This window comes from Crassostrea angulata, chromosome 3 (assembly GCF_025612915.1).
Source record: "Crassostrea angulata isolate pt1a10 chromosome 3, ASM2561291v2, whole genome shotgun sequence".
In the NCBI taxonomy this organism is placed as follows: domain Eukaryota; kingdom Metazoa; phylum Mollusca; class Bivalvia; order Ostreida; family Ostreidae; genus Magallana; species Magallana angulata.
Window position 1 is genome coordinate 4,718,868 of NC_069113.1, and position 25,705 is coordinate 4,744,572.

The window sequence follows — 25,705 nt, forward strand, 5'->3', positions numbered from 1 at the left end:
CACAAGGACACACCCCTCTATCAACACTGACCAGTTTGGCAGCACACTGTATGGAGTCACTTTCTCCGGACTTCCTGTCCGACTTGTAGTCTCCCACTGGACTATGAAGCTCCCTCAAGTGGGCAAAGTCCGAGTCCTGGATCATCCCGGCCAGGAGCTGCCGGGCCTGGGACAATGACTCTGTGCTGTGTCCCTTCACAGCCACATCAAGCACCTGTCAACAGTCAGCAAAGCTTATGTTTGCACAATTTTGATACAATGTATATGAATTATCTTTACACGTTAAATGGTGTATGTTGATCATGGAAATCAGTTGTGTGGATAGCTTTGATATAGATGTCTCCTTTGAAATATTTTGTTGATCTTTCCTTAGAAATGATAGTTTTTTACCTTTCATCAATCACATAATGAATTTTTTGAAAAACCTCATTTTCATCAGGATGGAAAATACTGTTCACACATGAATAATGTCATAATCAGAACACTAACCTGAAACACCTTGAAAACACAACTCCTGTCTGTATCGGTGGTCTCTAGTAGGAGGGAAATAGGCATCTTCATACACCACTCCACAACACAGAACAACATGGCCACAATCAGCTGAAAGTCATAGTGACATTTATACCTATGCTGTACTACATACACACACACAATCTGGTACAATTGTACAAGGACTCTGTCCCCCTACCTTCCTCTCCTCCTGGGAGACCTCTATTCCTGTGAGGGGGATCAACACAGACACAGTGGCCGTCACAACCTCTATAATATGCTTGGGGAGAGCTGCGTGGTAGTTCAACAACTGATCGGTATGATCACACAACATGGACAGGATGGCCGTGGCCGTCTTTGCAGCCACTTTGTGCTTGCACTATACAGAAATGATGATATCAAATGATTAGCCAGTAAAAAACAGAATACTATTATCTAATGTTACCAAATGAATCTTAAAATAAAGTACTACATGTACTTCTGCTATTGTACAGAGCTACCTACCCTTAGATTTCCCAATAATACAATCACAGCCTCGTGAAGCTTTGAGTGGAGTGTCTGATGACACAGCTCCTCATATAAATAGACACCAATACTGCTTAAAGCTATACACCTGAAACATTGAAAAAGCTCCATATCTATATTATGTGTATATTGTTAGTTATGCAGGATAAAAGAGTGAAACAAGGGATCTCCTTTCTATAACTCATCTTCATCATCTTATTAGTATTTCATACATTATATCAGTACCTTGCCGTTTCAGCAGACTCTTTCTTTGCACTGTTCAACAACTGGCTTATTATGCATTCCTGTCAATAAACAAAATAGAGTCATCACATTTGAGCCTTTGAACTACATGTACCACCTGATGCCGCAGTCACTGGAGTAGGTACCTACCTTTAACGTGTTGCTGGACAGGGACTCCACAGACAACTGTCCCACATTGAGGACCTGTAGGTCCTGGTAGTGATTGGGGAAACACATCAGACTTCCTATGAGAGATAGGGCCTCAGACCGTGGAGTCTGTAAACAGAGCCGAAGGTGACAGATCATCAACAAGTCACAGGCCTAGCAGGTAATTACTATTATACTATATCATAAAAAACCTGACTTTAGTTGTAGGAGTACTTGTTTACTATACTACAATCATAAAAAGACTGCAAGGGTACCTGTCTGAGATCAGAGGAAGAGAGGACTATTTCCACAGCCTGAATGAAGTTTTTGAGCAGCAGTGTTGAGCTCTGTAGCGGCGTGGAGAAGAATCGAGGACCACAGTGTTTCACCAGGACATTAATTATCTCCTGTTAATTAGAACAAAATAAACTGAGGGTTCATTGTAAATATATTCCTTGTTAGCAGCATGATAAAAGGAAGTACTCATTTCAATCAGCTTAAAGTTCAAATATTTCATCACACTAACAAGATTCCAATTCAAAAAATCTGCTTTTAATAACGTTCTGTGGTTATAGAGATCATTTAGTCTGGCATTGTTACACTGAACTTGAAAGCAAGCATTTTAATGACTGACAGTCTCTGACTCTCTGCACCTGAAGGTAATTAAACCACTACTTGAACTTTGAGGAAATCTCTCATCAGTTATATACTGAGGGTAAATCAAAGTGACTGTGTTTTTACTTTTAAGCCTACAATGACTGACCTGGTCCCTGGTCCCTATCCCCGTGTGTAGACACATGTAGAACTGAGACAGTAGTTCCGTAGACAGAGGGACGTCGTGTCGCTTCACCACCGTCTGACACAGCAGCTGGTAGGCCAGTAGTTTACCTCTCTTGTAGTCATCAGGCAAATTCAGACACTGAAAAACAGAACATGACAGCATTGTAATCACATGTTATGTCTATACAGTGACTGTCTAATAAAAAGTCTTCTGTGCAATAGATATTTCAATAGATATTACTGTGGAATCATCATTGTTGGTGGGGGGACCAATGCATATGGCTTTTGTTGGTAACCCTTGCATCCCCACCAACCTATACACAATCATTTGTTTAATATTTATTTAAATCATCCTGATTACACTACCAATGAAATTACCGGCACGTCCCCACGAACCAAGAAAATTTTAGCAACCAACAAAAATTGATCCCTATGATAAAATTTTTCCATATTAGATGAGTAGGATGTTTAAAAAATAAAATGTCTACTGACAAACTCTGACTACCTCAAATTCCCACGGCGTGAAGATTGTGGTTGGGGGGATGAAGTCTGGGGGAGGGGGAGAGAATGTGTTGTCCTCAGTCACTCCCAGGTTGTTCCGAATCTGAAATCAAAACATGTCAAAATCAATTCATTTTCTTAAATGTGTTCTTATTATCAGCAAGTGTAGGAAAGCATGAAAATTCTGATGCATATATATAAACATAAATGCTCACACACATCACTGTCAAATAAAATGTCGATTAAAAACACTTGTATTTATAACAAAATTGTATTTCAAAACAAAATTCAATTGAATAATTCTATGAAGCTAAATGTTTATAAATCCATTTAAACCTGTATGTATTTAAACATATTTGTCATAGTTCTTCATATTAAGAAAAGTTATGTACACATGCATTAATTTTGATATAGGTATGGAGTCTTTGATATAGTTCTGTATTTGAAGTTTGTGAAAGAGTAAAACTTCATTATAATTAAGATGTACAAGTTGTATAAATAATGTGTACGTAAAGATGATCTAGATCACCCCTGCGAATGTTATTGTCATTCAAATTTTAGACCACGTGGTTTTATTTGACCCTTTCAGTTTCGCAGTAAAAATCGTACCTCGTGTATAAAGTCTATTTCACAGTACATGTATCTAGGTTCTTTATATAGTAGTCAAATATAAAATCTAGAGGTTTATTGATTTTAAACTTTATCTTCATTAATTGGTGAATAAAATGTGTTCTAGAAATAAATGTGACTATACGAAAATTAGTTTTTGTCTGCTGTTGCAACAACTAACATGCTTAAAAGAGATCCCTCCTGAGGATTAATTTTCGATCCGCGCCTGACCTAGTAATAACATCAATAGTGAAACAGACTATACCATTTTATGCAGAATGTTCCTTGAAAATGGCTAGATATACTAAGTTTTAATGCAAAACAGACACCAATTATTTTTTTTAAACATGGTATAGCACACCACAAGCATCAAACATGGCTATGATTTTATTAAGCAACCCAATGGTTATATTTTCAACCACTCTACACGTGTTTGAACATGAACGATAACTCTGTTCTGAATATTATCGTTTAATATAAATAACTGCTAGATGGTAAAATAAGACATACATCTTGAAAGCCTTTCCTGTTTTAACATAAATCACAGTAGGATGTGATATGAAAAACGACCAGTACTTACGTATTTTGAGAATATTATCCGAACACTTATACTTCCGCTCGAAATTTCACAGGAAGTGAACAAATATCGGTGAAGTCTCGTGAACTTTCATTCGAACACCTCTGAATTTATTACTTACTTAGCAACCATAAAGAAAACATTCCGAACACATTCGCAGGGGTGTAGATACTATAATATATTTAATAACAGCATGATACAGTTTGTTCAACTACCTTTCTGCCTTTTGAAAAATTCTCTTCTAAATGAGCGGTGGGTTCTGGCTATTTATGTTAAAATTTCAGGTTATTAAAAAACGTTGAATCTTGATATCTTCATGTACTTTAATACACACCATAAACAATCAAAGTAGTGAAACTACTTTAAAAAGTTGATTTTTTGGGGTAGCAGTATTGTTTGGCCAATATTTAAATTGAATATCAGAAGCAATCTTCTTGTGTTTTCAAGGAACTATCTTATGTTGTGGATTCATCAATCTAACGAGTGAACAGGTCCACACCACTTGCAGTATGAGTGTTAACATAGAGGAGTGATAAAAAAAAAAATCAGCTCCCAAAAAATAATTTAATTCTTGCATTGATTTCCTTGCCAGTATATTTACTTATATGCAAGCAGCTTGGATTAATGCACAGAGCAACCTACACATATGTACCTTGTGTAAAGTATCCAGAATTTTGCTCAGTTCTTCATACACCATGACGTGATTCTCTGGATCTGTAATCTGGTTCACATCTCCCAGAATCCCCAGCATCCTCTTCCACAGAACGACAGCGTTGTCTGGTAGCCAGCCCTGAACCGACCCTCCGGCTAACACACTCCTCATGTCATTGATACACTCTGTCAGAGAGTCAGAACTAATGCAATGGAAACTTTACAGACAGATGGCACTAATATCAGGAAATGAAGTGAAACTTATCTAGGAATTTCTCAGTACTTTACAACCTTTAAGAAACCTATGTATAGAACCTGACAATTTTAAACATAACCTAAACCAAAATAAATTGATAGTTGTGAAAAGGAATCAAGTCATTTCATTCACATGCTCTACCTGAGGACTGCTTCCTCTCACCTTTGGTTTCAATACCACCATCTGTGGTGGTGGCTGCCATTTCTATGTGGAGGCTGTCCCTGTCGGGGGTGGGGCAGTCCTTCTGTTGGGGGTGCACAGTCAGCTCACTGATGGGGGAGGGGCTCTGAGAGTGGATAGAGGTGGGGGAGGGGGAGCGGGAATCTGTGGGGGTAGATAAACCTCACACATTATCCAGTCCATGTCATTCAAAACATAATTAGCTATATCTATTGCTAGATTGTTTGCTGGGATACCAGGATATTAAATGCCGTATTTATTTGGCAACAAAACCAGGTAACGTGTAGTTTAAATTTAGTATTTCACTTTAAATCATTGATAGACATACTTGCCAACCTCCAACAAGTGAAAATCTGGTCATGACCAGATTTGGAAAGTAAAAAATCTGGTCATAGCGCGTAACGACATTCACGACATATTTATCATGCATTTCATAGGTTTATACAATAGAACAATGTGTTAAAACTTATGTGTAATACTTTATTGGAAAGAAGCATTTTAACTAACAGTTGCTGATTTTGAACTTTGTAAAGTGATCTGACAAAGAAAATGGTAGGTTTTGTTCAGCTAAAAAAATGCAGAAAGAGTTTCTGCTTCATTAACCTTGCTTTTGAACTCTGTAAATGATGGCATGAAAGTTGTAAGTGACTTAGAAGACTTTTGTGTATTAAAAGGCATTTTATACATGACTTAGCGTATTTGAATGTTTAGTCAGATCATTTTGGGCACAAAATCCAATATTCAAATGGGTGTTACATAGAACACAAAAAGCCTCGTTTTGTACTCGATTACTTAGTTTTACCTATGGAAATTCATTTTCCCAGATATGTTGAAAGGTACAAAAATATCGGGGTTTTTTTTTGTTGGTTTTGATTCCGCTGGCCCCGATGTAGACCTTTTCTTATTGGAAGCCATCACACTTAATGATTTAAACCTTTCGTTAGTCAAAACAACTCACAATAATAATTAACACTAAATGTGTCTGTTATAGCCATCGGCATTGTTTACGTAAATCCAAGCTCAGCTTGGGTTCATAACTGGAAGTCAAACGCGCAACGTAATTTACGAACCAAATCCGGAAATCGGGGGATTTTCGGGTTGTTCGACAAAAATCGGGTGAAAAGCATGACCCGCCGGGTCATAAAAAATAATCGGGTGAAGGGTCGAAAAATCGGGTGTGACCCGACGAAATCGGGTTAGTTGGCAAGTATGTTGATAGAATCCCAACAGTTTTTCACAGAGAAGGAAATACTTCATTGTATTGATACAGATAATCATCCTTGGAATTATGTCATTTTGAGTGAAGCTAGAGCACCTTGTACAGATAAAATCATATTTAAATGTTACAGATGGAAATGAATTCATAATTGTAATACACGTATACAAATTTTTTTACTAAATTGATTTCTTTATTTAAAAACCTTTTATGATGATAATTGTTATAGTCTGTCCCAAGATATATATGCAGCACATTTGGACGCTTTTTAATAAAAATACACATAATTGAAATAGTTGAAAGGGATAATTTCCAAGATAATTTCATCGACACATTATCATCTTTCACTTGGAAAAATTCACAGGAACGAAAAAAGTTTCCTTACGGAGATTTATAATGGGGAATGTTTACATCTTTTCTCCATTCGGAATACATCACGCAATTTTACAACGTTATCATCCGGGATTACTGCAATGCAAAATACCTGTAGGCATCACATTTGTTAGCATTGTATTGAAACCTGATAAGCTAACAGGGGGGTTTCGACTGAGAAATCTTGGAAATTTTTCATACTTTCGAGTGAACATCGTTTGAACCCTGAGGTATTTATAAATATCATGCACTTAAGCAAAATGTAAATCCAGGATATCTTGGGACAGAGTATAGAAGTATTTCAGCAGAACTTAACCTAGCTAAACTGAAAAAGTCATAATGACGCAATTTTACTGCAACCTATGCCAAGCACAATAGGGAGATCTCTGAAGTATAGTTAGGCCAGACACTGAACTCACCTGTACACCTGTAGGAGGTATCCTGCTCCGAGTGCTCGAAACTGATACTGTCTACATCCGGATCACTCTGGAGATCCCGCATGCTCAGCTTGGCCACCTCCAGATCCTCCGGGGCAGGGGAATCTAAAATCAATAATCAATAAACATAATCATATGATAGAGTGTCCAGGTGTATAATGGTCATCCACTGAGAAACAAATGACAAGTTCCCTACAGCGTAATGAATACAGCCTTTTGAACACTTTTCTTTTCCACATTCTGCCTACAGAGGATATTTACTTACTAAGTTATAACTAATATACAGTGTGATACATACATGTTTTAAATACAGTGTGGCATAAAAGTGTCTCTGTTAAAACATAACTAGTCTAGGACATACAGAGGCAATACAAGGGACCTATACAAAATCTTGTAATGCTATATCAGTGGTTGATAAAGAAGCCCTATCTCTTTTCCATGGTTTTGTGCACATGAATTTCAGAAATAAATGAATGCATTCAAACTCCCCTTTTTCGGCATATTATACATTTGAACAGAGTCCAAATGTTAGCCGACTCTACTAGATCTCGAAGACCACCAAAGCATGAAACAGATTTTACTACTTATGTAAATATATGGCAATGTTATATAATCCTAGCATGACACAAAAAGCCCTAACAGAAGAAGAATTCAAGGTCAAGGTCTAAGACTTGAATCTATTTCAGTGAAAATAAGCATGCAGCAGAGAAGAGTTTTTTCAGCATATAAACAAAGTCATTCAAAACATGAAGTAGCGAATCTCCAAGGTGTTTGGTTGACACACAAATTTTTTTTGGCATTTTGATAAGATGATACATGTACAAGTTGGTTTTTTTAATTACCTACATACATCAATAATCAGTCAAGAAAAACAGGTTTAAATGTCAGACCTGTTTATTTAAGTTTCCAATTTAAGATATTTAAATAGAATTATCTTAATTAGCAAAACAATAAAAGTAATTTTTGAAAAAAATTTGGTAAGATATAATTTCTTTATTTATCCATAAAAAATGACACTGTAGAATTCATAAATATCTTTACTTATATCTACAACTGTTAAAATTATTCCCTATATTGCTACTAACACTTGAATGAAATTCATTCAAATTATCTGCCGATAGATAATCAATCAGATGAATGACCCACATTTACAAAATGACCAACAACAGAGGTGACAGGCCGTGAGACAGCTGGACATGTCATTTGGCTGGTACTGTAGGACTTCCTCTACACTGTAGCCCCCTCGCTGTACGGGAAAAGAGATTACATCCTGTGGGCTGCTATTAATTTCCCAATACACAAGTACACACAAAAAGACAATTCCAACACACTTCAAGTCCTTCACATTTACAAAAAGAAGAAACTTATCATCGATCTTGCTTGATTGAGCTCATTGAGGACTGACATCAGAAATAGATCGACAAACAATGTTGTGGTACACATCCTTCCGATCCCGACGTAACTGACCATCAGTCATGATTAGTTATAAATCAGTACCTATATATCATATTTATTACCTTACATCCTGTCTCATTACATAAGAATTTGAAATAAACATGGATAACATCTCTGTACTGCTCCAGATAAGACGTCCTGTCATCTCAGTACACGCAGTCAGTGGTGACAAATATATGTACACACTCAATGTTAAAAAAAGGGGGTATAAAATCACTAAAAATTATTTGTAAAAAAATGATAAAAAAAGATCTTATCACACTGAAAAAAAAATCTTTTTTTCTCAGGGAAAATCTGGCAATCAAAATGAAACAAGTCTTAGTTAACTTATACATGTAATACCAAACAAATAAAAAAAAAAGACTCATTCATCTGTCTCTATTTATAATCATAAACAATCACATAGAGAATTGCTCTAGAATCTACCTGTAGCAAGGGTTACCTTTGATAACCACCATCTAAATGATGAACTGTCAAACACTACACTGCCCCTCTACTTATGGTCATTGACACTACCGGTACCCAGAACCTCAGTATATATAACACAGACAGATCTCTATGTGATAGTAGCCCATCTTTGTACAGGATGTCTGTCATAGATGACCCCCATAACACATCTACTATACTTGGGGTGATTCTAGCAACACAGCGGTCTACAACAATTCACTTGTGGATAAAAGGTCACCAGTTCAAGTCTTTGAAAAAAAAACATGGACCATAAGGAAATCAGTAAACCTTCACAATTCAGTACATAGAGACTGATACTATTCTCATACATGGTGGACCACAATACACAAAGAAACGAGGACACAGGAATAGGAACAGCAACACATCAATAAACTAAACTATTTAAGACACACCTTTCTTTAAGGGTCTGAACATGGAAACATTCAGTCTATAAACAAGTGTCTCTACCAGAGTCTCAGAATAAGATAGCCTGTAAGGCCCTATGTCCCTCTAGAGACAAAGCAGAGTACCGCTAAGTATACTGTAAAGAATAACACTGCATGGAGGCGATCACGTCAGTAGAATACCGGTATGCGGAGGGGAAAAAGAATTCTATATCTGTCTGTAGGTATTATGTTGGGGTTTAAGAAGACAGTAGGTAGCACTGTATGCAATCCCCAATACAGCTTTCTTCTCCACCAACAAAATTTCAGGATTTTCATCACAGACAAATATCATTGGATTGACTCAACTGCTTTACTTGAATGTAATTATGATACCAAACAATTATGACCTTTTAATTGTTATGAAAAAGAATCAAATACACTGATTATTTTAGTACATGTAGATGTATATGTCATTGATTCAAACATTAAATTTATCTGCTGTCACCTTCCACATCTGGTTTATTTGTGTATTTCTGAGTAATGTAAGAGCAAAAGTCGTTGTGATGTGCTTGAAAACCTGTCACCAGGACAGGATGCTTGCATGAAGGATTATTTGATAAAAACAGTGAATTTCAAATGCCTTCGCCTAATTTTCCTTAACCATTAAACAACAAAGAATCTAAGAGATCAGAAGTCTGCCACCATTGGTCTAACACCGATGTTTTTGAGAGATGATTTACTGTTTTTATTGAATATTAACTAGTAAACAAGCAGACTTCTGTCTCACTGGGGATAAAAAAAAATCATCTACGGCAGGATCATCAGGATCATGCAAAATAAATTACATGTATGTACCTGTCCATGCCCCCCCCCCCCCCCCCAACAAAAAAAAACCCCACCTGTTTTTCTCCTTTCATAAAAAAATTCTTTCCTTTTTTTTCTGCAGCTTTAGGTAGTTCAAGTGCAGATTTATGCAAGTCAACAAACAAATACCAGAGGTTCTAACAAAACTGTGATGGTTGGAGATGAGTGATGTAGAGAACTAAAGGGAGACAACTAGGAGAAAACCATGGACCCTGAGGACACTAGTAGGCATAAGCCCTGGTTACGTTGTGATTGATACCATTCTCATAAACGGCAGAAATGCACAACACAAAGGTAGGACGCACACAGTTTAAGGCCTCATAATAAGCGATTCTTAATTACATGAAAATCAAGTTCACTATCAATAGAATCAAACACTGTATACATGTATGCCTGTGAAGTAGAACTCAATCACATTTTGTTTTGATGAATATAACTGTTGTAATCTTATGACAAACAACAAAACAATTGCAAGTTCTTGTATATTTCTGACCAACTTTAACATACATGTATATCATTCAACAAGAGATATGATTCAGAAGATGATTACATCCTCTGTTAGTGTTGTAAATGTACAAAATATTAATACCGCGGTAATCTGTTCATAAATATAAAGATATATATGCATAATATATTTAATGCATGTATATATCGGTTTGCAGTTACAGGGAGATAACTCATTTTTTTTTTATTGCGACCTAACCTTGCTGCCCTTTATTTCAGATAATACATCAAGATATATACATAACGATTCACTTCAATTACATGTAAATATTTTGCAGAGTTTTGTACTTTATCATGAAAGAGTAATAAGACATTTGATCAATTTCTACCAAAAAAAACCCAAAAAACAAAGTCTGCAATAGCTTTTCCCAGTTAAGTAACGCCAGATTACATGTATACAATGATTAGTTTCTCTTGAAATTGATGGACTTTGAAAAGTTTCAATTATTAATCAACGTGTAAGTTGTTTTTGTTTACATGGGAGTTGTCCAAGATTTTGACATGAATCACATTTTATCATATTTTTGAATATTTCATTAGAGACTAGTAGAAATGAATCATGAGCATCATCAGCAAAATTATATGTCACTTTGGTGCAATTTTAAATATGAGAAAGAAATGCAAGCCACAAACTTTAAATACCGATACATAAACCTAAACAAATCAATTCGGATGTTCGTAAACCTTGATACTAACAGCAATACTGTAAGTCTACATGGTGGACACCGATTTTACTCTGGAGTAACTAAATGACACCATTCTCATCTGGGTACAAATACAGGTACATGTATAAGTATTTAAGTTAAGAACATTCAAATATGCAGCATTAAATTGAAGGCCACTCATACACAGTTTGTACCTATGTTTTTCATCAGTACACAAGTATACAAGTATTCTTATGGAGGCATCAAAAAGCTTAGCTAAACATATGACACAGTTAGAGGTGTAGCCCTGTATACCTATGATTTGTATATGTGTGTATTGCTCAATTAGAGAGGTTTAGATGCACGAAGCTATGTTTTCTGAACATTATATTGCTCAGTTAGAGAGGCGTAGATGTACATAAAATGTCATATGTTTTTGTAAATGATTATGGCTATGTTTAAGAGGTGTAGCTCTGTGTACCTATGTTATGTGTAAATGTATATTTCTGAGTTACACAGGTGAAATGATGCGTACCTATGTTTTCTGTACATTTTTATTGTTGAGTTAGATCAATTTAAGCAGTGCGTGCCTATGTTTTGTGCACATGTATTAGACTGAGTTAGTTAAGCAGTATGTGCCTATGTTTTTCTGTATATTTTCATATTTTTATTGTTGAGTTAGATTTAAGCAGTGTGTGCCTATGTTTTTCTGTATATTTTCATATTTTTATTGTTGAGTTAGATTTAAGCAGTGTGTACCTATGTTTTCTGTATATTTTAATATTTTTATTGTTGAGTTAGATTTAAGCAGTGTGTACCTATGTTTTTCTGTATATTTTCATATTTTTATTGTTGAGTTAGATTTAAGCAGTGCGTACCTATGTTTTCGGAAGTGCTGGAGATTGACACTGTACATGCAGGTATAACTGTGCTATCATGCTTCTCTCTCATCTCTTCTGACGTCACACCTGAGAAAAAGTATTTAAGTCCATTAACAAATAATTTCTCCTAAACTTTTGTATTTTATCTTAATTCCACAAAATTCAGGAGCAGAACAATTAGTTTCACTCTAGATATTATTTTTACTTCATTTTGTATTACAGTAAATCTAAAGCACTAGGAGAGTTGTGAGCTACATTTGATATAACAAACATATTTACTTGAATAATCAAAGTATGTTTAAATTTCAGCATAGAGTTTTACATATTACATAAGCTTTGACCTTATCATGAGTGTACCATGGGTAACGAACATGTACATTATATACGTTGAACAAAGAATAAAATAACTCTGTAAAGCTTCTGCTGGTGGCATGATCATGTCACAATACATTATGATTAGCCTATCATATTTTCAAAGAGCATTGCACTGCATGCAATTTGTCAAAAGTAAAACTTTGTTTTATAACAGCCATAACTCATCTCATTCAACATGCATTAAGAAAATAAATTGTTACAATTGTCTGACTAAATGGACAAAACAGGGTCTGTACCTTTTAATCTCTCCACCAGGTCCTTGGGGTCGGCCAGATTGCCGTCACTGTTGCTCCTGATGTAGAGGGCAGAGTCCGAGGCATTGGAGGGCTGGCGGGAGTGGGAAGGGGAGGGCTCCCCGCTCAGTGACCGCTGCTTATTGAGGTCAGGCCGTGACTTACTGCCCCCAGCTCCTACAGCACAATCACAGTTCATATCATTCAAAAAACATGCACCGGTACAGACATTAATGGGTTTATTGATCTATGTATGTATGAGTCTTACTGACCATCACTCTTGTATTTCCCCCTCTCAAAAGGAACAGCATTGCTGGTAAAGGCCTTGTCATTGGGAGGCTCATTCTTGCTCCATGACCGGGAAAAACTCTTGTCATTGCTTTTGTTCCTAGGGATCTCTAATTAATTAATCAACAAATCATTATGCCAACTTTGCAAGACATAATTTTAAAAACAATTATTCTACAGATTTGTTATATTCAGATATTTCATCAAAACATCTGAAAACAATTCTTTCGAGTTGACTACAACACATGTACATTTAAGTCCAGTAAGAGTTGTGTACCTTGACTCTTTCCCCTGCGCCTCTTCTCTTTCTGCTCTGTCAGCCGCTGTAACGGTAGGTCCGTTAGATCCAGTCCATAAACCTGCTTAGCCAGCACTCGAGTCAGTGTGTCCATTGTGTTCTGTTGAAAGAAATATATTTTACATCTGTATCCAAGTCACATAGTAATTATTTCCAAATAACAAAATAAAAACCCTCATAACATTTCTTTGTTTAATCACATTATGTAGCATACATACAGAATAAATCAAATGTAACTTAAAAACAAATGGATGAGTGCTTAAACATGTATGCAGCATACAGTATGAACAACAAAAAATCTGTATAGAACTAAAAATCATAGGAAAAAGAAAATTGATATTCTTCCTTAGTCTGTAGCTATTTAAGAAAATCAATAAAGAAAAATATGTTAGAAGTCAGTTGATCTGACAAATGTGGTAATTCATCACTCACTGTCCCAGTTTGCAAAAGATGGCTACTCAAGGAACTGGTTTAAATATATCTATCAGAAATCACACAATAACTTTTACCATCACAAATTTTTGATTATTCACTGAAAACAACAATAACAGTGTTACTTGTTAGAGAGTACTTCCCCCTTGCTGACAAACATGTTCACTGTAAGAAGCTGGTGTTCAACAAATTTACCAACAGATCTGCCTGAAACTTTGACATAAAATTTTTGGCCATAAACCAAAATTTAGTAAAGAAATATTCCCAATATTTTAGCTTTTAAATTTGGTGATTTTCCTATACCCTTATACAGAGGTCTTCCTCTTAAGGAGATAAGTATAGTGTAAAAATGGCCATGACCATCGAGCCTCTTAATGGTACTAAAACAAACACATATCACTCATTGTCCAAAAGCCACCTGATGATGGTGCTAAAACAAAGAGGATACCATCCACTGCCACACACAGTCATTCACTGTTAAAACAGCAAGACAAAGTACTTACGGCCCACTGTCTGATGAGTTCTGGCCAGCCTGACAGGGAGGAAAGCACCCCAAGGAACTGGTCCCATAGCTGACCACTAACAAACACACACAGATTGGCCCTGATCCAGGTCACAATGATCGTCTGAAATAGAGAATAGCATGGAATTTCCTATCATGGACCACCACGGACATAACAAGTATATTCAGTAAGTATAATTTGTAGACATAAGAAAGAAGTCAATGACAACTGAAAAATATGCTACCCAAGTATAATGATGATGACCTAGTGAGGTAAAGGGGCTTACCAGTATCCCCCTTGTACCAAGAAAGCTACTCATGGATTATCCATTTACTGTTAAACTTAAAACTTCTGAGACTAGCAACACATTCCCAGAAAATCCACTGAAAGACTTCAGGGTGCGTGACTAAGTACCGGTATTCTTAAGTTTAAACAAATCACTATTAATCATTATGCTCCTGATAAAGTTTCAACTACCGATATTGTCTGGGCTCTCGGCCAGTACTTAGTGCTACTTATCCAAGTACTGAGGCTACTCCAAGTTAGTATAGGTTCGGCTCAGTTCAAAGGAAGCATTCCTTACACAACATTTGAACTGATAAAACCAAATTGTACATTGTATACAAAACTTATATTTTTCAGTGTTCATCAACCATCAATAGCAAGAGTATGTAAAAGAGATAAATTGAAAATTTGATTCAAGCTGTCCTCCTTTTGTCGCATTTATATTTTAACAATAATAAACAGACAATTTTGCCATCTGTTGAAGCTCATATTTAATGCATATTTCACAACAGATTTGCCAATTTTAGAAGTTCGGGAGAAAGAGATACCTGTAGTATATTAAACTTATATCAGATACCTGTAGTATATTAAACTTATATCAGATACCTGTAATATATTAAACATACATAAGATTTATTATCACAATACCAGTAGGGCATCTATTCACATATTATTCACAAGCTGTTCTGACTTGTATAAGTACCTGAAATATTGGAGTAGCTAATCTTTTCTGGAGATCCGTTGGTTTACGGTTGAAAATGGGAACATCTCCTAGTACCCCTGTTGTAATACACAGCAAAACCTGGAGCATTTTCTCCCTAATATTCAAAACAATAATGTGTGTTAGATTGTTGAAGTTTCAACCATAAGATGTAGTTGTGGAATCTACAGTTAATCTTATTCCATCACAGTGTTTGATGTTCCATAAATACAGAAACATCAAATAGTAATTACCAAGTCTTCTGTTCCATGTTGATATTCATGACTAGATATCTGTAGATATTGATAACTTTCTTACATAAATCCACCTGCAATGAGAGATTACATCATGAATTCTTGCTCTAATGAATACCCAGTCCTAATTACAGGAAACTTCTTCTTTAACTCATCAATCAGGGGTACCTGTTCTGACATGGCACTTTCATCATCTGTTTGCAGAAGGAAAACATTGGCCGAGTTTACGATGAAGACCTGTAGGACTTTCTGAATGCCTGCTCTGACATCATTTAACCTCCCCCCATCCGCTAAATCCCCAATGGCGCCCAGGTAAGATGCATTCCTAATGCGAGAATTGTTGATAGAATCCAAAGACGGCAGAGACTTAGACAGGTCCTTGGTCTGAGGTGCTGACTCCTGGAGGAAACAACAGTCTTGTGGATTCATATTTCTCATGTAATGAAAAAGGTCAAAGACAAAAGTAAAACTAATGATAATCTAATTGTGCGTGTATACTAATAACCATTCCAAGTTTAACTTTGCTTATTTTGCAAAAATGTTGATACATACTCAAAGTCTATCTTAGCTTCTTTGGTAAATATATACCAGGTAGATATATTTTCAAAGCTGATCTTTGGTTATTTTGTAAGATCGATGTACATTTAGATACATACTCCATGTTGATCTTTGGTTATTTTGTAACATCATAGACAGCAATGCATACTTTAAGTTCATTTCAGGTTATTTTGTAAAATACAGATACATGTATCTACATATACCCAGTCATTCTTAGCTAGTTTTGTGAAGGTATGGATACATGTATCTACGGATACCCAGTCATTCATAGCTAGTTTTGTGAAGGTATGGATACATGTATCTACGGATACCCAGTCATTCATAGCTAGTTTTGTGAAGGTATGGATACATGTATCTACGGATACCCAGTCATTCATAGCTAGTTTTGTGAAGGTATGGATACATGTATCTACGGATACCCAGTCAATCTTAACTAGTTTTGTGAAGGTATGGATACATGTATCTACGGATACCCAGTCATTCATAGCTAGTTTCGTGAAGGTATAGACACATGTATCTACGGATACCCAGTCAATCTTAGCTAGTCTTGTGAAGGTATAGACACATGTATCTACGGATACCAAGTCAATCTTAGCTAGTCTTGTGAAGGTATAGACACATGTATCTACAGATACCCAGTCAATCTTAGCTAGTCTTGTGAAGGTATAGACACATGTATCTACGGATACCCAGTCAATCTTAGCTAGTCTTGTGAAGGTATAGACACATGTATCTACGGATACCCAGTCAATCTTAGCTAGTCTTGTGAAGGTATAGACACATGTATCTACGGAAACCCAGTCAATCTTAGCTAGTCTTGTGAAGGTATAGACACATATATCTACGGATACCCAGTCAATCTTAGCCAGTCTTGTGAAGATATAGACACATGTATCTACAGATACCCAGTCAATCTTAGCTAGTTTTGTGAAGGTATAGACACATGTATCTACGGATACCCAGTCAATCTTAGCTAGTCTTGTGAAGATATAGACACATGCGTTGATGGTTAATTTGTACAGATATAGACACATACTCCTTCACAACAAGCAATAAACTCCTGACAGAACCACACTCCCTAAAGGTGTCCTTTTTTAATTAACATACTGGATAATAGAAAATATTTTTTAAAAACTTTTTTAAGGCTTGAATTAATTCTATGAATGTTTTTGATTAACTCTCAAAGAATTAGTCCATAAAAGAAAGAAACTTTTAAGTTTTCCAATCTTGAGTTATTACCCCACACTGATTGTCAAAATGTTTTTTTATTATATGTACATCTATATCAAAAGTATTACATGTACAAAGGTTCTGATGACTACTATATGTTATTCCACAAGATTCAAACCAATGCCATCAAGAGAGAAAGAATTGAAAGAATTCAAGTTCTATACCTGGCTTATATAATATATGTACATGTACCTACTTGGTGTAAAACCTCATTATACAAGAACATACATTAAAACTTAAGTGTAATACATATATATGTAATAGAATATGACACTACACATTCTTGCTTATACATACATCTGACGAATCCTCTTCCAATATATCAGATAAGCTGCTATGGTGATCTGGAGCATGACCTAAGCCTATATCGGACGGTTCTTGCATGAAGATAGGTTTTTGGTCAGCATGCTATGTAAGGAAAAACAGCATTCAGTTTATGCACAAGAGGAGCATTAAATTGGACGGAGGCGCTAAACTGTTAGTAACCTTCGTGTCCTACAATCTCGCTGTGAAACATTCAACAAACTTCTAAATTTGCAACATCCATGCAATGTACCTATGTTACAATGCACCAAGTAATACATTCCAATACATCATGCAACTAGACAATGGTTAATAATTGTGTCTTCTGCTTATAACTTAAATATAAGTACTAGGGTGGATCATGTATGACCATCTCAATTGTTTGCACGTATTCCTCAGCTCCAACATTAGTTATATTTTTCTCTGTTTAAATATCATTAGTAAAATCTCAATGCTTTGTTTTGCCATCAGGAACAAAATAATTCTGTGAAGTTCAACGTGTTTTTCCAAAAATACCGTATCTGGAAAAAGTTTTTTTCAAATAATAGGTAATTAAAATATGAATGCACAAGAAATTTGCATACAAATGTAAAATATATAAAATATAAAAAGAAATATTTATCTATTGAAAACTAAGGGTTGAAAAAAGTTCTCATTAACAAAAAAATACTATGCTCTGTCCAGATTTCTATTTTAGTAACTTTTATCATCAATTTTCTAGATAAATAAATATAGAATGATAAATATATTACATACAGCAGAGAACACTCAAAATAGATGTGAGGAATAAAGTCCAAGGTTTCCTCTAAGACAAGTGTCCTCTCCTTTTTTTTTTTTTTTTTACAGTATTTAGTATTAGGCCTACATATATTACACAAATTCCTTATTTCTTATTTCTTTAATCTTAAGAGCTCTATATAACTTGCACAAATTTTTCCACATTATCAGCTGGGTATTTTCATGTCAATTTCAATTCAAAATTTCCAAACGCTATTCATTTTATGTAGGATATGTCTTATTCATGTTAACGCTAAAAAATTCATACACTATTCATTACCAGTACATGTAAGATGTGTCTTTGAATCTTAAGTGATAGAGGTAGTGTTTCAAATACAATACCTTAACTTTCTTTATTCTAGTCAATGAATGTAGTTTATATACAAAGGTATTTATCTAAGTCGAAATATCAAGCAATACATGTAGAAGAAACATTATATTATCAAGAACAAGTGACAGTAACAAAAACCTGGGACAGAACCTAAGTTGTTAGACTATCATCAAGATTCTATATTAATGTTTGACTGTGAGTTACCCATACATGCATTCCTAGCATTCAGTTCTACCTGTGTAATTCTCCATACAAACCATGGCTGTAGTTAATTACCTGAAACCAGTCCTTATAAACACTGATCACTGTTTTGATGGACTTGGACTGATTCAAGGAAAACAGAAATGCCTGAAAGTAGAGACACAGTATTACATATTAATTCATCAAACAATGCTGGGTTGTTTTTTATGTGTTTTAAATATGAAAGGGAGACAGTCACAGAGCAAGAGTGCAAGAGAGAAAGAAAGAGACAATGAAAGACAGAAAAGCAAATTAAATGAAAAGAATACTTAGTGGATAATGTATGTAACAGTATGTCATTAAGTTAATTCAACCTGTCTGAAGGACTCATGAATGATGTTGATGTTCTCGCGACTGGTCAGTAACACAGAGCGGACGATGTCGTTTTCGTCCACCCACTCCTCATAGCAGAGACTGGACTTCATGGAGTCGAGCTCTGAGTGGTGGGAGCCCGTGGACAGTGTGCTGGCGTTACTCCCTGGCATGTTCTCTGCTGCGGCCGCCATTGGCTGGTCTGTCTCTGTTATGTCCTCCTCAGAACCCACTGTCTCCGGAACTTGACTGTTTGAAACACACAAAGGAATGCCTCATTTCATGTGATTTAATAATTAATATTTAATACATATACCGGTGTCTTTTTCTGTAAAAACACCACAAATTGATTCTGTTATATATGGTCCTATATATTTCATCAATGACTTTTTTAATATTTAATCATTCAATTGCTGAAAATCATATAAATATAAGCGATAAGGAATCATTCTTTGAATATTATGAGATGATCATATACAGTCTGGCGTGATTAAATCTATCATAAAGCCCTTTGGGCTTTATTGAATTTGATCACCCCGAGCGTATTTGATCCCCTTATAATACTCAAAGAATGATTCCTTATTTCTTAACTGAATGTCCATTCAGCTTGATACATTTTTCAAGTAAACATCTACCGTTACATTATATCAAGGAAAAAAATAGTTTGGTGATTAAAAGATACCGTAATTAATGCTTAGAAACAATCAATAGGAACTGTAACTATATTGAACACAAGTATAACTATGTGTACACAGTCAGCCAGAGGCTGTTACTGACTTTTCTATGGCTTTGTCATGCTGCTTGGAGATGAAGACAAAGTGAGCCAGCCATTTGATGAAGGAGTAGCGGCAGTCCGACACATTCCCTGGCATGTCATGGCTCTCCAACTCAGACACTTGACGAGACTCAGGTAAATCTATAAAATATTTTTACTGCAAATATTTGTGCTCTATAAAACATTCTAACTCACTTTACTCTCATACGTAATTGTAAGTTTTATTGATTTGGTTGATTACAGAAACAGTACAGGAATATAAGTTTTTTTTTTATCATGACCCAGTCACACATTCACGGATTAAATGTCGGATTAGCTACAGAAGCGATACGGCATCATTCGTGGCGATATGTATTGAACCATGGCTTTTCTGTCTGTTATCGTATCCAAATGTAGCAATATTTGTATGGCTGCGATAATTTTTGAACATGTTCAAAATTCTACTTCAGATGAAACCACAGTAGTACTTCCTTAGTAAAACTTACTAAACCATTTTAGAACATAGAAGTCCGTTTTAACTGCATATAAATCTGTAGTAATTCCTATGTATTAATTTGTATCCATTTCGTAGTGCATCCATACTAACTCTGTATCAATTAACAATCATTAGATTTTCCGGTGTCAACCGTAGAAAATATTTCTGTAGTAGAACCGTGGAATTGATCCAGGAATGTGTGACTGGGGCATTAACATTAATTAAATTTTCCAGTGTCAACCATGGAAAATACCGGTACTCCGTAGTAGAACCGTGGAGTTGATCCGTGAATGTGTGACTGCGGCATTAAAATACTCATCTGAACTTTTCTGAATCTATAATCTATAAAAAACATTGTGTTACATGTACTTACCTAATCTAGGATTATATATATCGCCAGCCTTATCAAATGTTGGCAGAAGCCACATCAAATAAGAGGACTTGAAATTATCAAATAGGAACACAAAGCAAGTCTCTCTCATCCTCTTGTTCTTCCATTCTACTTTAATGACCTGCAATACAAAAACAGTACATATGTACTTCTCTCATATACAAGTTCTAGTTAATAGCAATGATTTAAAGACATGCACTACAATTATATCCAGACATTTTAATCAGACTTGTATAGCTTTATTCCAATAGTATCATCTTATAACAAATAGTTTGTAGGTCCCTTTTCTAGAAATCAATGATCCCTACCTCTGATACCATATAGTAAATCAAGGCATCAAAGTAGTGCTTCGTTATATTGTCAGGTAGTTTTTCTCCACTCCCAGGTAATATTGGAGTTATGTCCCCTGATATAATAATCCCACTGCAACCTGAAATGGACAACATTCACAAAATAATTAAAGCAGCTCAAGTACTTTAGAAGTTCATTAATAGACATTCATAATTCTATCAGAAGAAACATAATGGGAAGCAGACAAATTATTTTACTTCCCCTTTTCTGTGTTTACATGCCTCTATTTTCACTCAGTTACTTACTCTCCTTACTCTCAGCTCCAGATTGAGATTTTCCGTACAAGACTTCCTGGTGAATCCCCTTTCCCAGGCCGGGCACCAGCTGAAGGAAGATTTCATGACATTCCTCTGAGGCATTCTCATTCAGTATCTGATACCACAGTAGAAACAGTCGAATACCATCCTTTCTGATCTGTGTTACAAATAAAAAATTTTATTGGTGTATTAATGAAAATTGTCATATGAGTTGAAGATTATTGTCATTTCAGTTGAAGTTAATTTTGCTACACACCTTTAATCCATTTCCAGGATGCAACAACTTTTTAAGTATTCTCCCTATAAAAAAAAAAGAAACTCAAGATATGATTATCTAAATTTATATATATGTACTTGCTCTATGTAGTATGTACTTGTATATCTACATGTAATGTTCTTTTATTTAACCGGTAAATATATCATGTTTTTTTGCTCAAGTTATTTATTGAATCTTACCAATGCTGTGAAACATCCATCGCTTGTGAATTAATTCAGGTAATAAGGTGAGTATTTTCTGAAATAAAATGTGCATTTTAAAATATACATCCATCAATGCAAAACATCTATAAAAAAAAAACTACCATCAACACTTACCAATACATGTATATAAATTATACTAGATGTAAGGTTTGATAAACAAATCATTTCAAAAAGTTTTTAAAAACAGAATTTTTTTCATGGACTCGTTTATATACATGTAGTGCAGGTGATAACCACAAGATAAATTAACCCATGGACTGTGATTAATATCTGTAAACCATCAGCCACTGTGTGTATATACTACGTGTATGTGTATATAAACTTACATAGACTGTATAAATATGGATATAAAAACTCACCTCAAACACAAACAGGATCGCGTCCAAGTCCTCCCTGTGAGCTCTGTTAGCTGTCAGTGAGAAAGATATCTAGTCAGTAACAACAAATATCACAATTCTTCTGGATATCAGTGAAAAAGATATCTACTTGAATACCCATGGATATCCTACCCATGTATAACCCACAGATATCACTGCTCTGTTACCCGTCAGTACATCTAAGTAAAACCCATCAGTACATCACATCTCTATTGGATGTCAACAAAAATTCCAGTTAAATCAATCCCGGTATGTCTTATCCCCGATGGACATAAGTTAGAAAGATTATCTATCCTGGCAATTATAAACCAGATATCTACTCAAAACCCATTGATATCTGTTGGCTGGCAGCAAGAGAGATATTGTAGCTAGACAAACTCTATTGACAATGTCATTAAAACTAATGCTACATTGTATTCATTAACTTATGTATTTATCAAATATTCATGGGACTATATCAAAACTAAAAAAAAAAACCACAGATTTATACCTCTTTGCTTTAGATCTGCTTCTACATTCGAGAAGTTGTCATTAAATATAAAGTAGATGTGTGAGTAGTTGGCTTCAAAGAAATCTTTGGCTTCAAGTTTGCTGTAGTTATCTGTAAGAAAAAAAAGGAATCAAGTATATGGATTAAAAAACTCAAATATCTGCACAAAAAATCAATATGGTTATTTTGAAACATGTCATGTAAATTCTGCCTCCGACAACTTTAACTTTACCTGTATTAGACTCACTTTTGTTCAAGCATTATCATGCATAAATTTTTTGACAGAGGTTGGTTTGAAATTGTAATTTAAAAGAACATTTGACTTATTCAGAGGCATATAAACATTTGACTTATTCAGAGGCATATGTATACACACTTTTTGTGTTACAAATTGAGTTATTAATGTGTTAATACTGAATAATTCCTGTTCATTTCAACATACAAAAAAATCCACTATAATAAAATCTGTCCACATATGAGTTTATTTCCTAACAGGAAATGGAAGTATTCAAGTAATCCTCATGATCAAAGTACAACATTCTGTGAATGTGTCCTGATAAGATCAATCTTAGGCTGGGGAGTCTACATCCCAATAGCCATAAAATAAGTTCAATGATTCAGAGGGAGGCCAAAGTGTTTATTCCAACATTGTCTGTCTCAGGAAACACAGACCTAAGAACTGGATATGTATTCAGCTGAGTGGAAATTAAATTAAGCCATTTTGATATTCAAAACTAATTATAGATTTCCTTGTTCCTTATTCCCACTTAAAAAAAAATAAAACCAATCAAATCTACATAACAAAATTATTTTGAAAAGTCAGTGTATATTGAAAAAAAAAACCTTATAAAAAACAAGCAAAAGTATATAGGAAGACAAGATGTACTCATAATTCCAAAATCACTCTATCACCTGTTTTAATTATAATTTCACTTTCATGCTCTGTAGAAAGCTTTAAGTATTCTCATTCCCATCTTTAGAAGTGTCAAATTATTTCCACAGAAATAAAACATATACATCTTCAAGAGTGATTACATGATAAATGTGAACACCCTCAGATCTTCAATGTACATGTTCAAACTCAAGGTCATTAGTTTCCTTCCTTACAGGAAATCAATTCCTATGCATTAAACCTATATACTGAAATGAATCAATCACTTGCTTGCATAATTTCATTCTCTAGCTAACTAACAAGTTTTACATTCGTAATTCTCTCCCCGATAGTCATAACATTTAATAAATAAAAAACTTTAGTTTATAAGTTTGTTTTCACAACAAAAGCATTGAAAAATCACACATGATAAAATCTACAGTTTGATTCTCATCTAAATGCATTAATCTCCCTTCTGATGGGAAATTGTTGAAAATAATTTCAAACCTTAAACAGAATATCCATAATACATATATAGATGTAAGCAATAAGAAATATAGGATTTACAGTGTCATTACATAATAGTCTGATAAAGGACTTTTCAAAACAATGTCACATACCTATACAGTAGGAAGATGGAGTAGTGTTTAAATAATTGAACATTATTGTAATTTGTGACAAAATTTACTATGAATTTTGTTTTATTTTAAAATACTGTGGAATCATTAAAATTCGTAGGGCCCAATTTTCGTGGATTGCTTCAATTTTACAGGTTCGTGGGGACGTAATTTCGTGTATTTTTGTATACATATACCGGTAAGAGGAATATGACTTTATAGCCTAATCTATTAATTCGTGGATGAGCAGTACCCACGAATTCCACGAAAATTGAGCCACCACGAAATCTAATGATTCCACAGTATAAGGCATTATGTAACTAACGAAGTCAGATTTTACCTACATATTACTGAACATTCTTCTCCTAACACTAAAAAATTAAGTGAAATTATAACATCAAATAACGATACGACATTAAAAAAATCGCGTTTATTTCATTAATCAAATTGTCTGTTCACCCGATTTACTTATTTGACCTTCACAACAATATTGTATATATGTTATTTTTGTTCATGTACCTTGTGTAAGGTAACCATTATATGGTCTCTAAGTGAAAGAAACTAAACTGAACTACATACCATACAAGCATAAATGTAAGTAGTAAGAAATATATATTTGAGACCATTTACTAACTCTCTGATAATGGAGTTTTTGAAAAAAACAAAAAACTTTTAACCATATTATAACATCAACTTAGAGAAAAGATTATCAATATTCAGTCAGATAAAAAAATTTCATAAATATTTTTTTTTTAAAAATCAACATGTCTCATTTGAATGTCCAGTTCATTCAATATATAGTGCTTAAAATTTCATTGGAATTTGTAAAGAAATCAACCCCTCCCCCCCCCCTACCGAAATCCCCACAGATTTTACTTTGTTGGTGTATCAAATTTTTTAACTTTATCATCATATTCATGTAATCAATAGGTGGAAGTGTCAAATGTCACTGTGTCATATGTGAACTTGAAAGCAAGCAATGTTTTAAAACTTAAAACATGTTGTCAATTTGTATGCTGAACTTGGTTTCCCATGTCAAATAGTGTTTCAATCAATGTACAGTACTCACACAATTAAAGGAAACTATTGTATAAAGTTATTATAATTATAGAAAGATCCTTTAATAATTAAACAACCTCAAAGGGTGTGGATTTCTTTTAATGATTATACTCCTGCACAATCAAATTCTGTATTCAAGAATAAGTATGAAATGGAATACACACTAACAAAATGACATGAACATAGTAAGAAATGACAGCAGGATCCTATTCTAAGTATCCCCTTTAAATTTAAATGCAACATACCAGTTACAACAATTAATATCCTCAGTCCATTCACTGTAGCAAGTATTTCAAAATA

At 34.7% G+C, this 25,705-nt stretch overlaps 1 protein-coding gene across 11 annotated transcripts in view; it reads right to left on the reverse strand.

Moving 5' to 3' along the window:
- The window catches only part of LOC128175920 (ral GTPase-activating protein subunit alpha-1-like), a 37,856-nt gene that overhangs the window by 11,490 nt on the left and 661 nt on the right, over window positions 1-25,705 (reverse strand). For 9 of the 11 annotated variants that reach the window (XM_052841822.1, XM_052841820.1, XM_052841821.1 and 6 more), the window contains exons 2-32: window positions 22,859-22,969; window positions 22,351-22,400; window positions 21,968-22,025; window positions 21,768-21,811; window positions 21,500-21,668; window positions 21,212-21,333; window positions 20,886-21,024; window positions 20,040-20,178; window positions 19,265-19,511; window positions 18,987-19,058; window positions 17,597-17,707; window positions 15,680-15,910; window positions 15,512-15,585; window positions 15,261-15,375; window positions 14,273-14,395; window positions 13,317-13,437; window positions 13,024-13,149; window positions 12,755-12,928; window positions 12,141-12,230; window positions 6,945-7,067; window positions 4,920-5,081; window positions 4,503-4,687; window positions 2,669-2,767; window positions 2,147-2,302; window positions 1,659-1,790; window positions 1,387-1,512; window positions 1,240-1,298; window positions 994-1,102; window positions 689-868; window positions 490-600; window positions 32-214 (exon numbers count right to left, since the gene is read on the reverse strand). In XM_052841822.1, coding sequence (XP_052697782.1) covers window positions 32-214; window positions 490-600; window positions 689-868; window positions 994-1,102; window positions 1,240-1,298; window positions 1,387-1,512; window positions 1,659-1,790; window positions 2,147-2,302; window positions 2,669-2,767; window positions 4,503-4,687; window positions 4,920-5,081; window positions 6,945-7,067; window positions 12,141-12,230; window positions 12,755-12,928; window positions 13,024-13,149; window positions 13,317-13,437; window positions 14,273-14,395; window positions 15,261-15,375; window positions 15,512-15,585; window positions 15,680-15,910; window positions 17,597-17,707; window positions 18,987-19,058; window positions 19,265-19,511; window positions 20,040-20,178; window positions 20,886-21,024; window positions 21,212-21,333; window positions 21,500-21,668; window positions 21,768-21,811; window positions 21,968-22,025; window positions 22,351-22,400; window positions 22,859-22,969 — 3,941 coding nt within the window. The remainder of the gene's footprint in view (window positions 1-31; window positions 215-489; window positions 601-688; window positions 869-993; window positions 1,103-1,239; window positions 1,299-1,386; window positions 1,513-1,658; window positions 1,791-2,146; window positions 2,303-2,668; window positions 2,768-4,502; window positions 4,688-4,919; window positions 5,082-6,944; window positions 7,068-12,140; window positions 12,231-12,754; window positions 12,929-13,023; window positions 13,150-13,316; window positions 13,438-14,272; window positions 14,396-15,260; window positions 15,376-15,511; window positions 15,586-15,679; window positions 15,911-17,596; window positions 17,708-18,986; window positions 19,059-19,264; window positions 19,512-20,039; window positions 20,179-20,885; window positions 21,025-21,211; window positions 21,334-21,499; window positions 21,669-21,767; window positions 21,812-21,967; window positions 22,026-22,350; window positions 22,401-22,858; window positions 22,970-25,705) is intronic. The other 2 variants (XM_052841826.1, XM_052841824.1) reach the window with 2 other exon arrangements.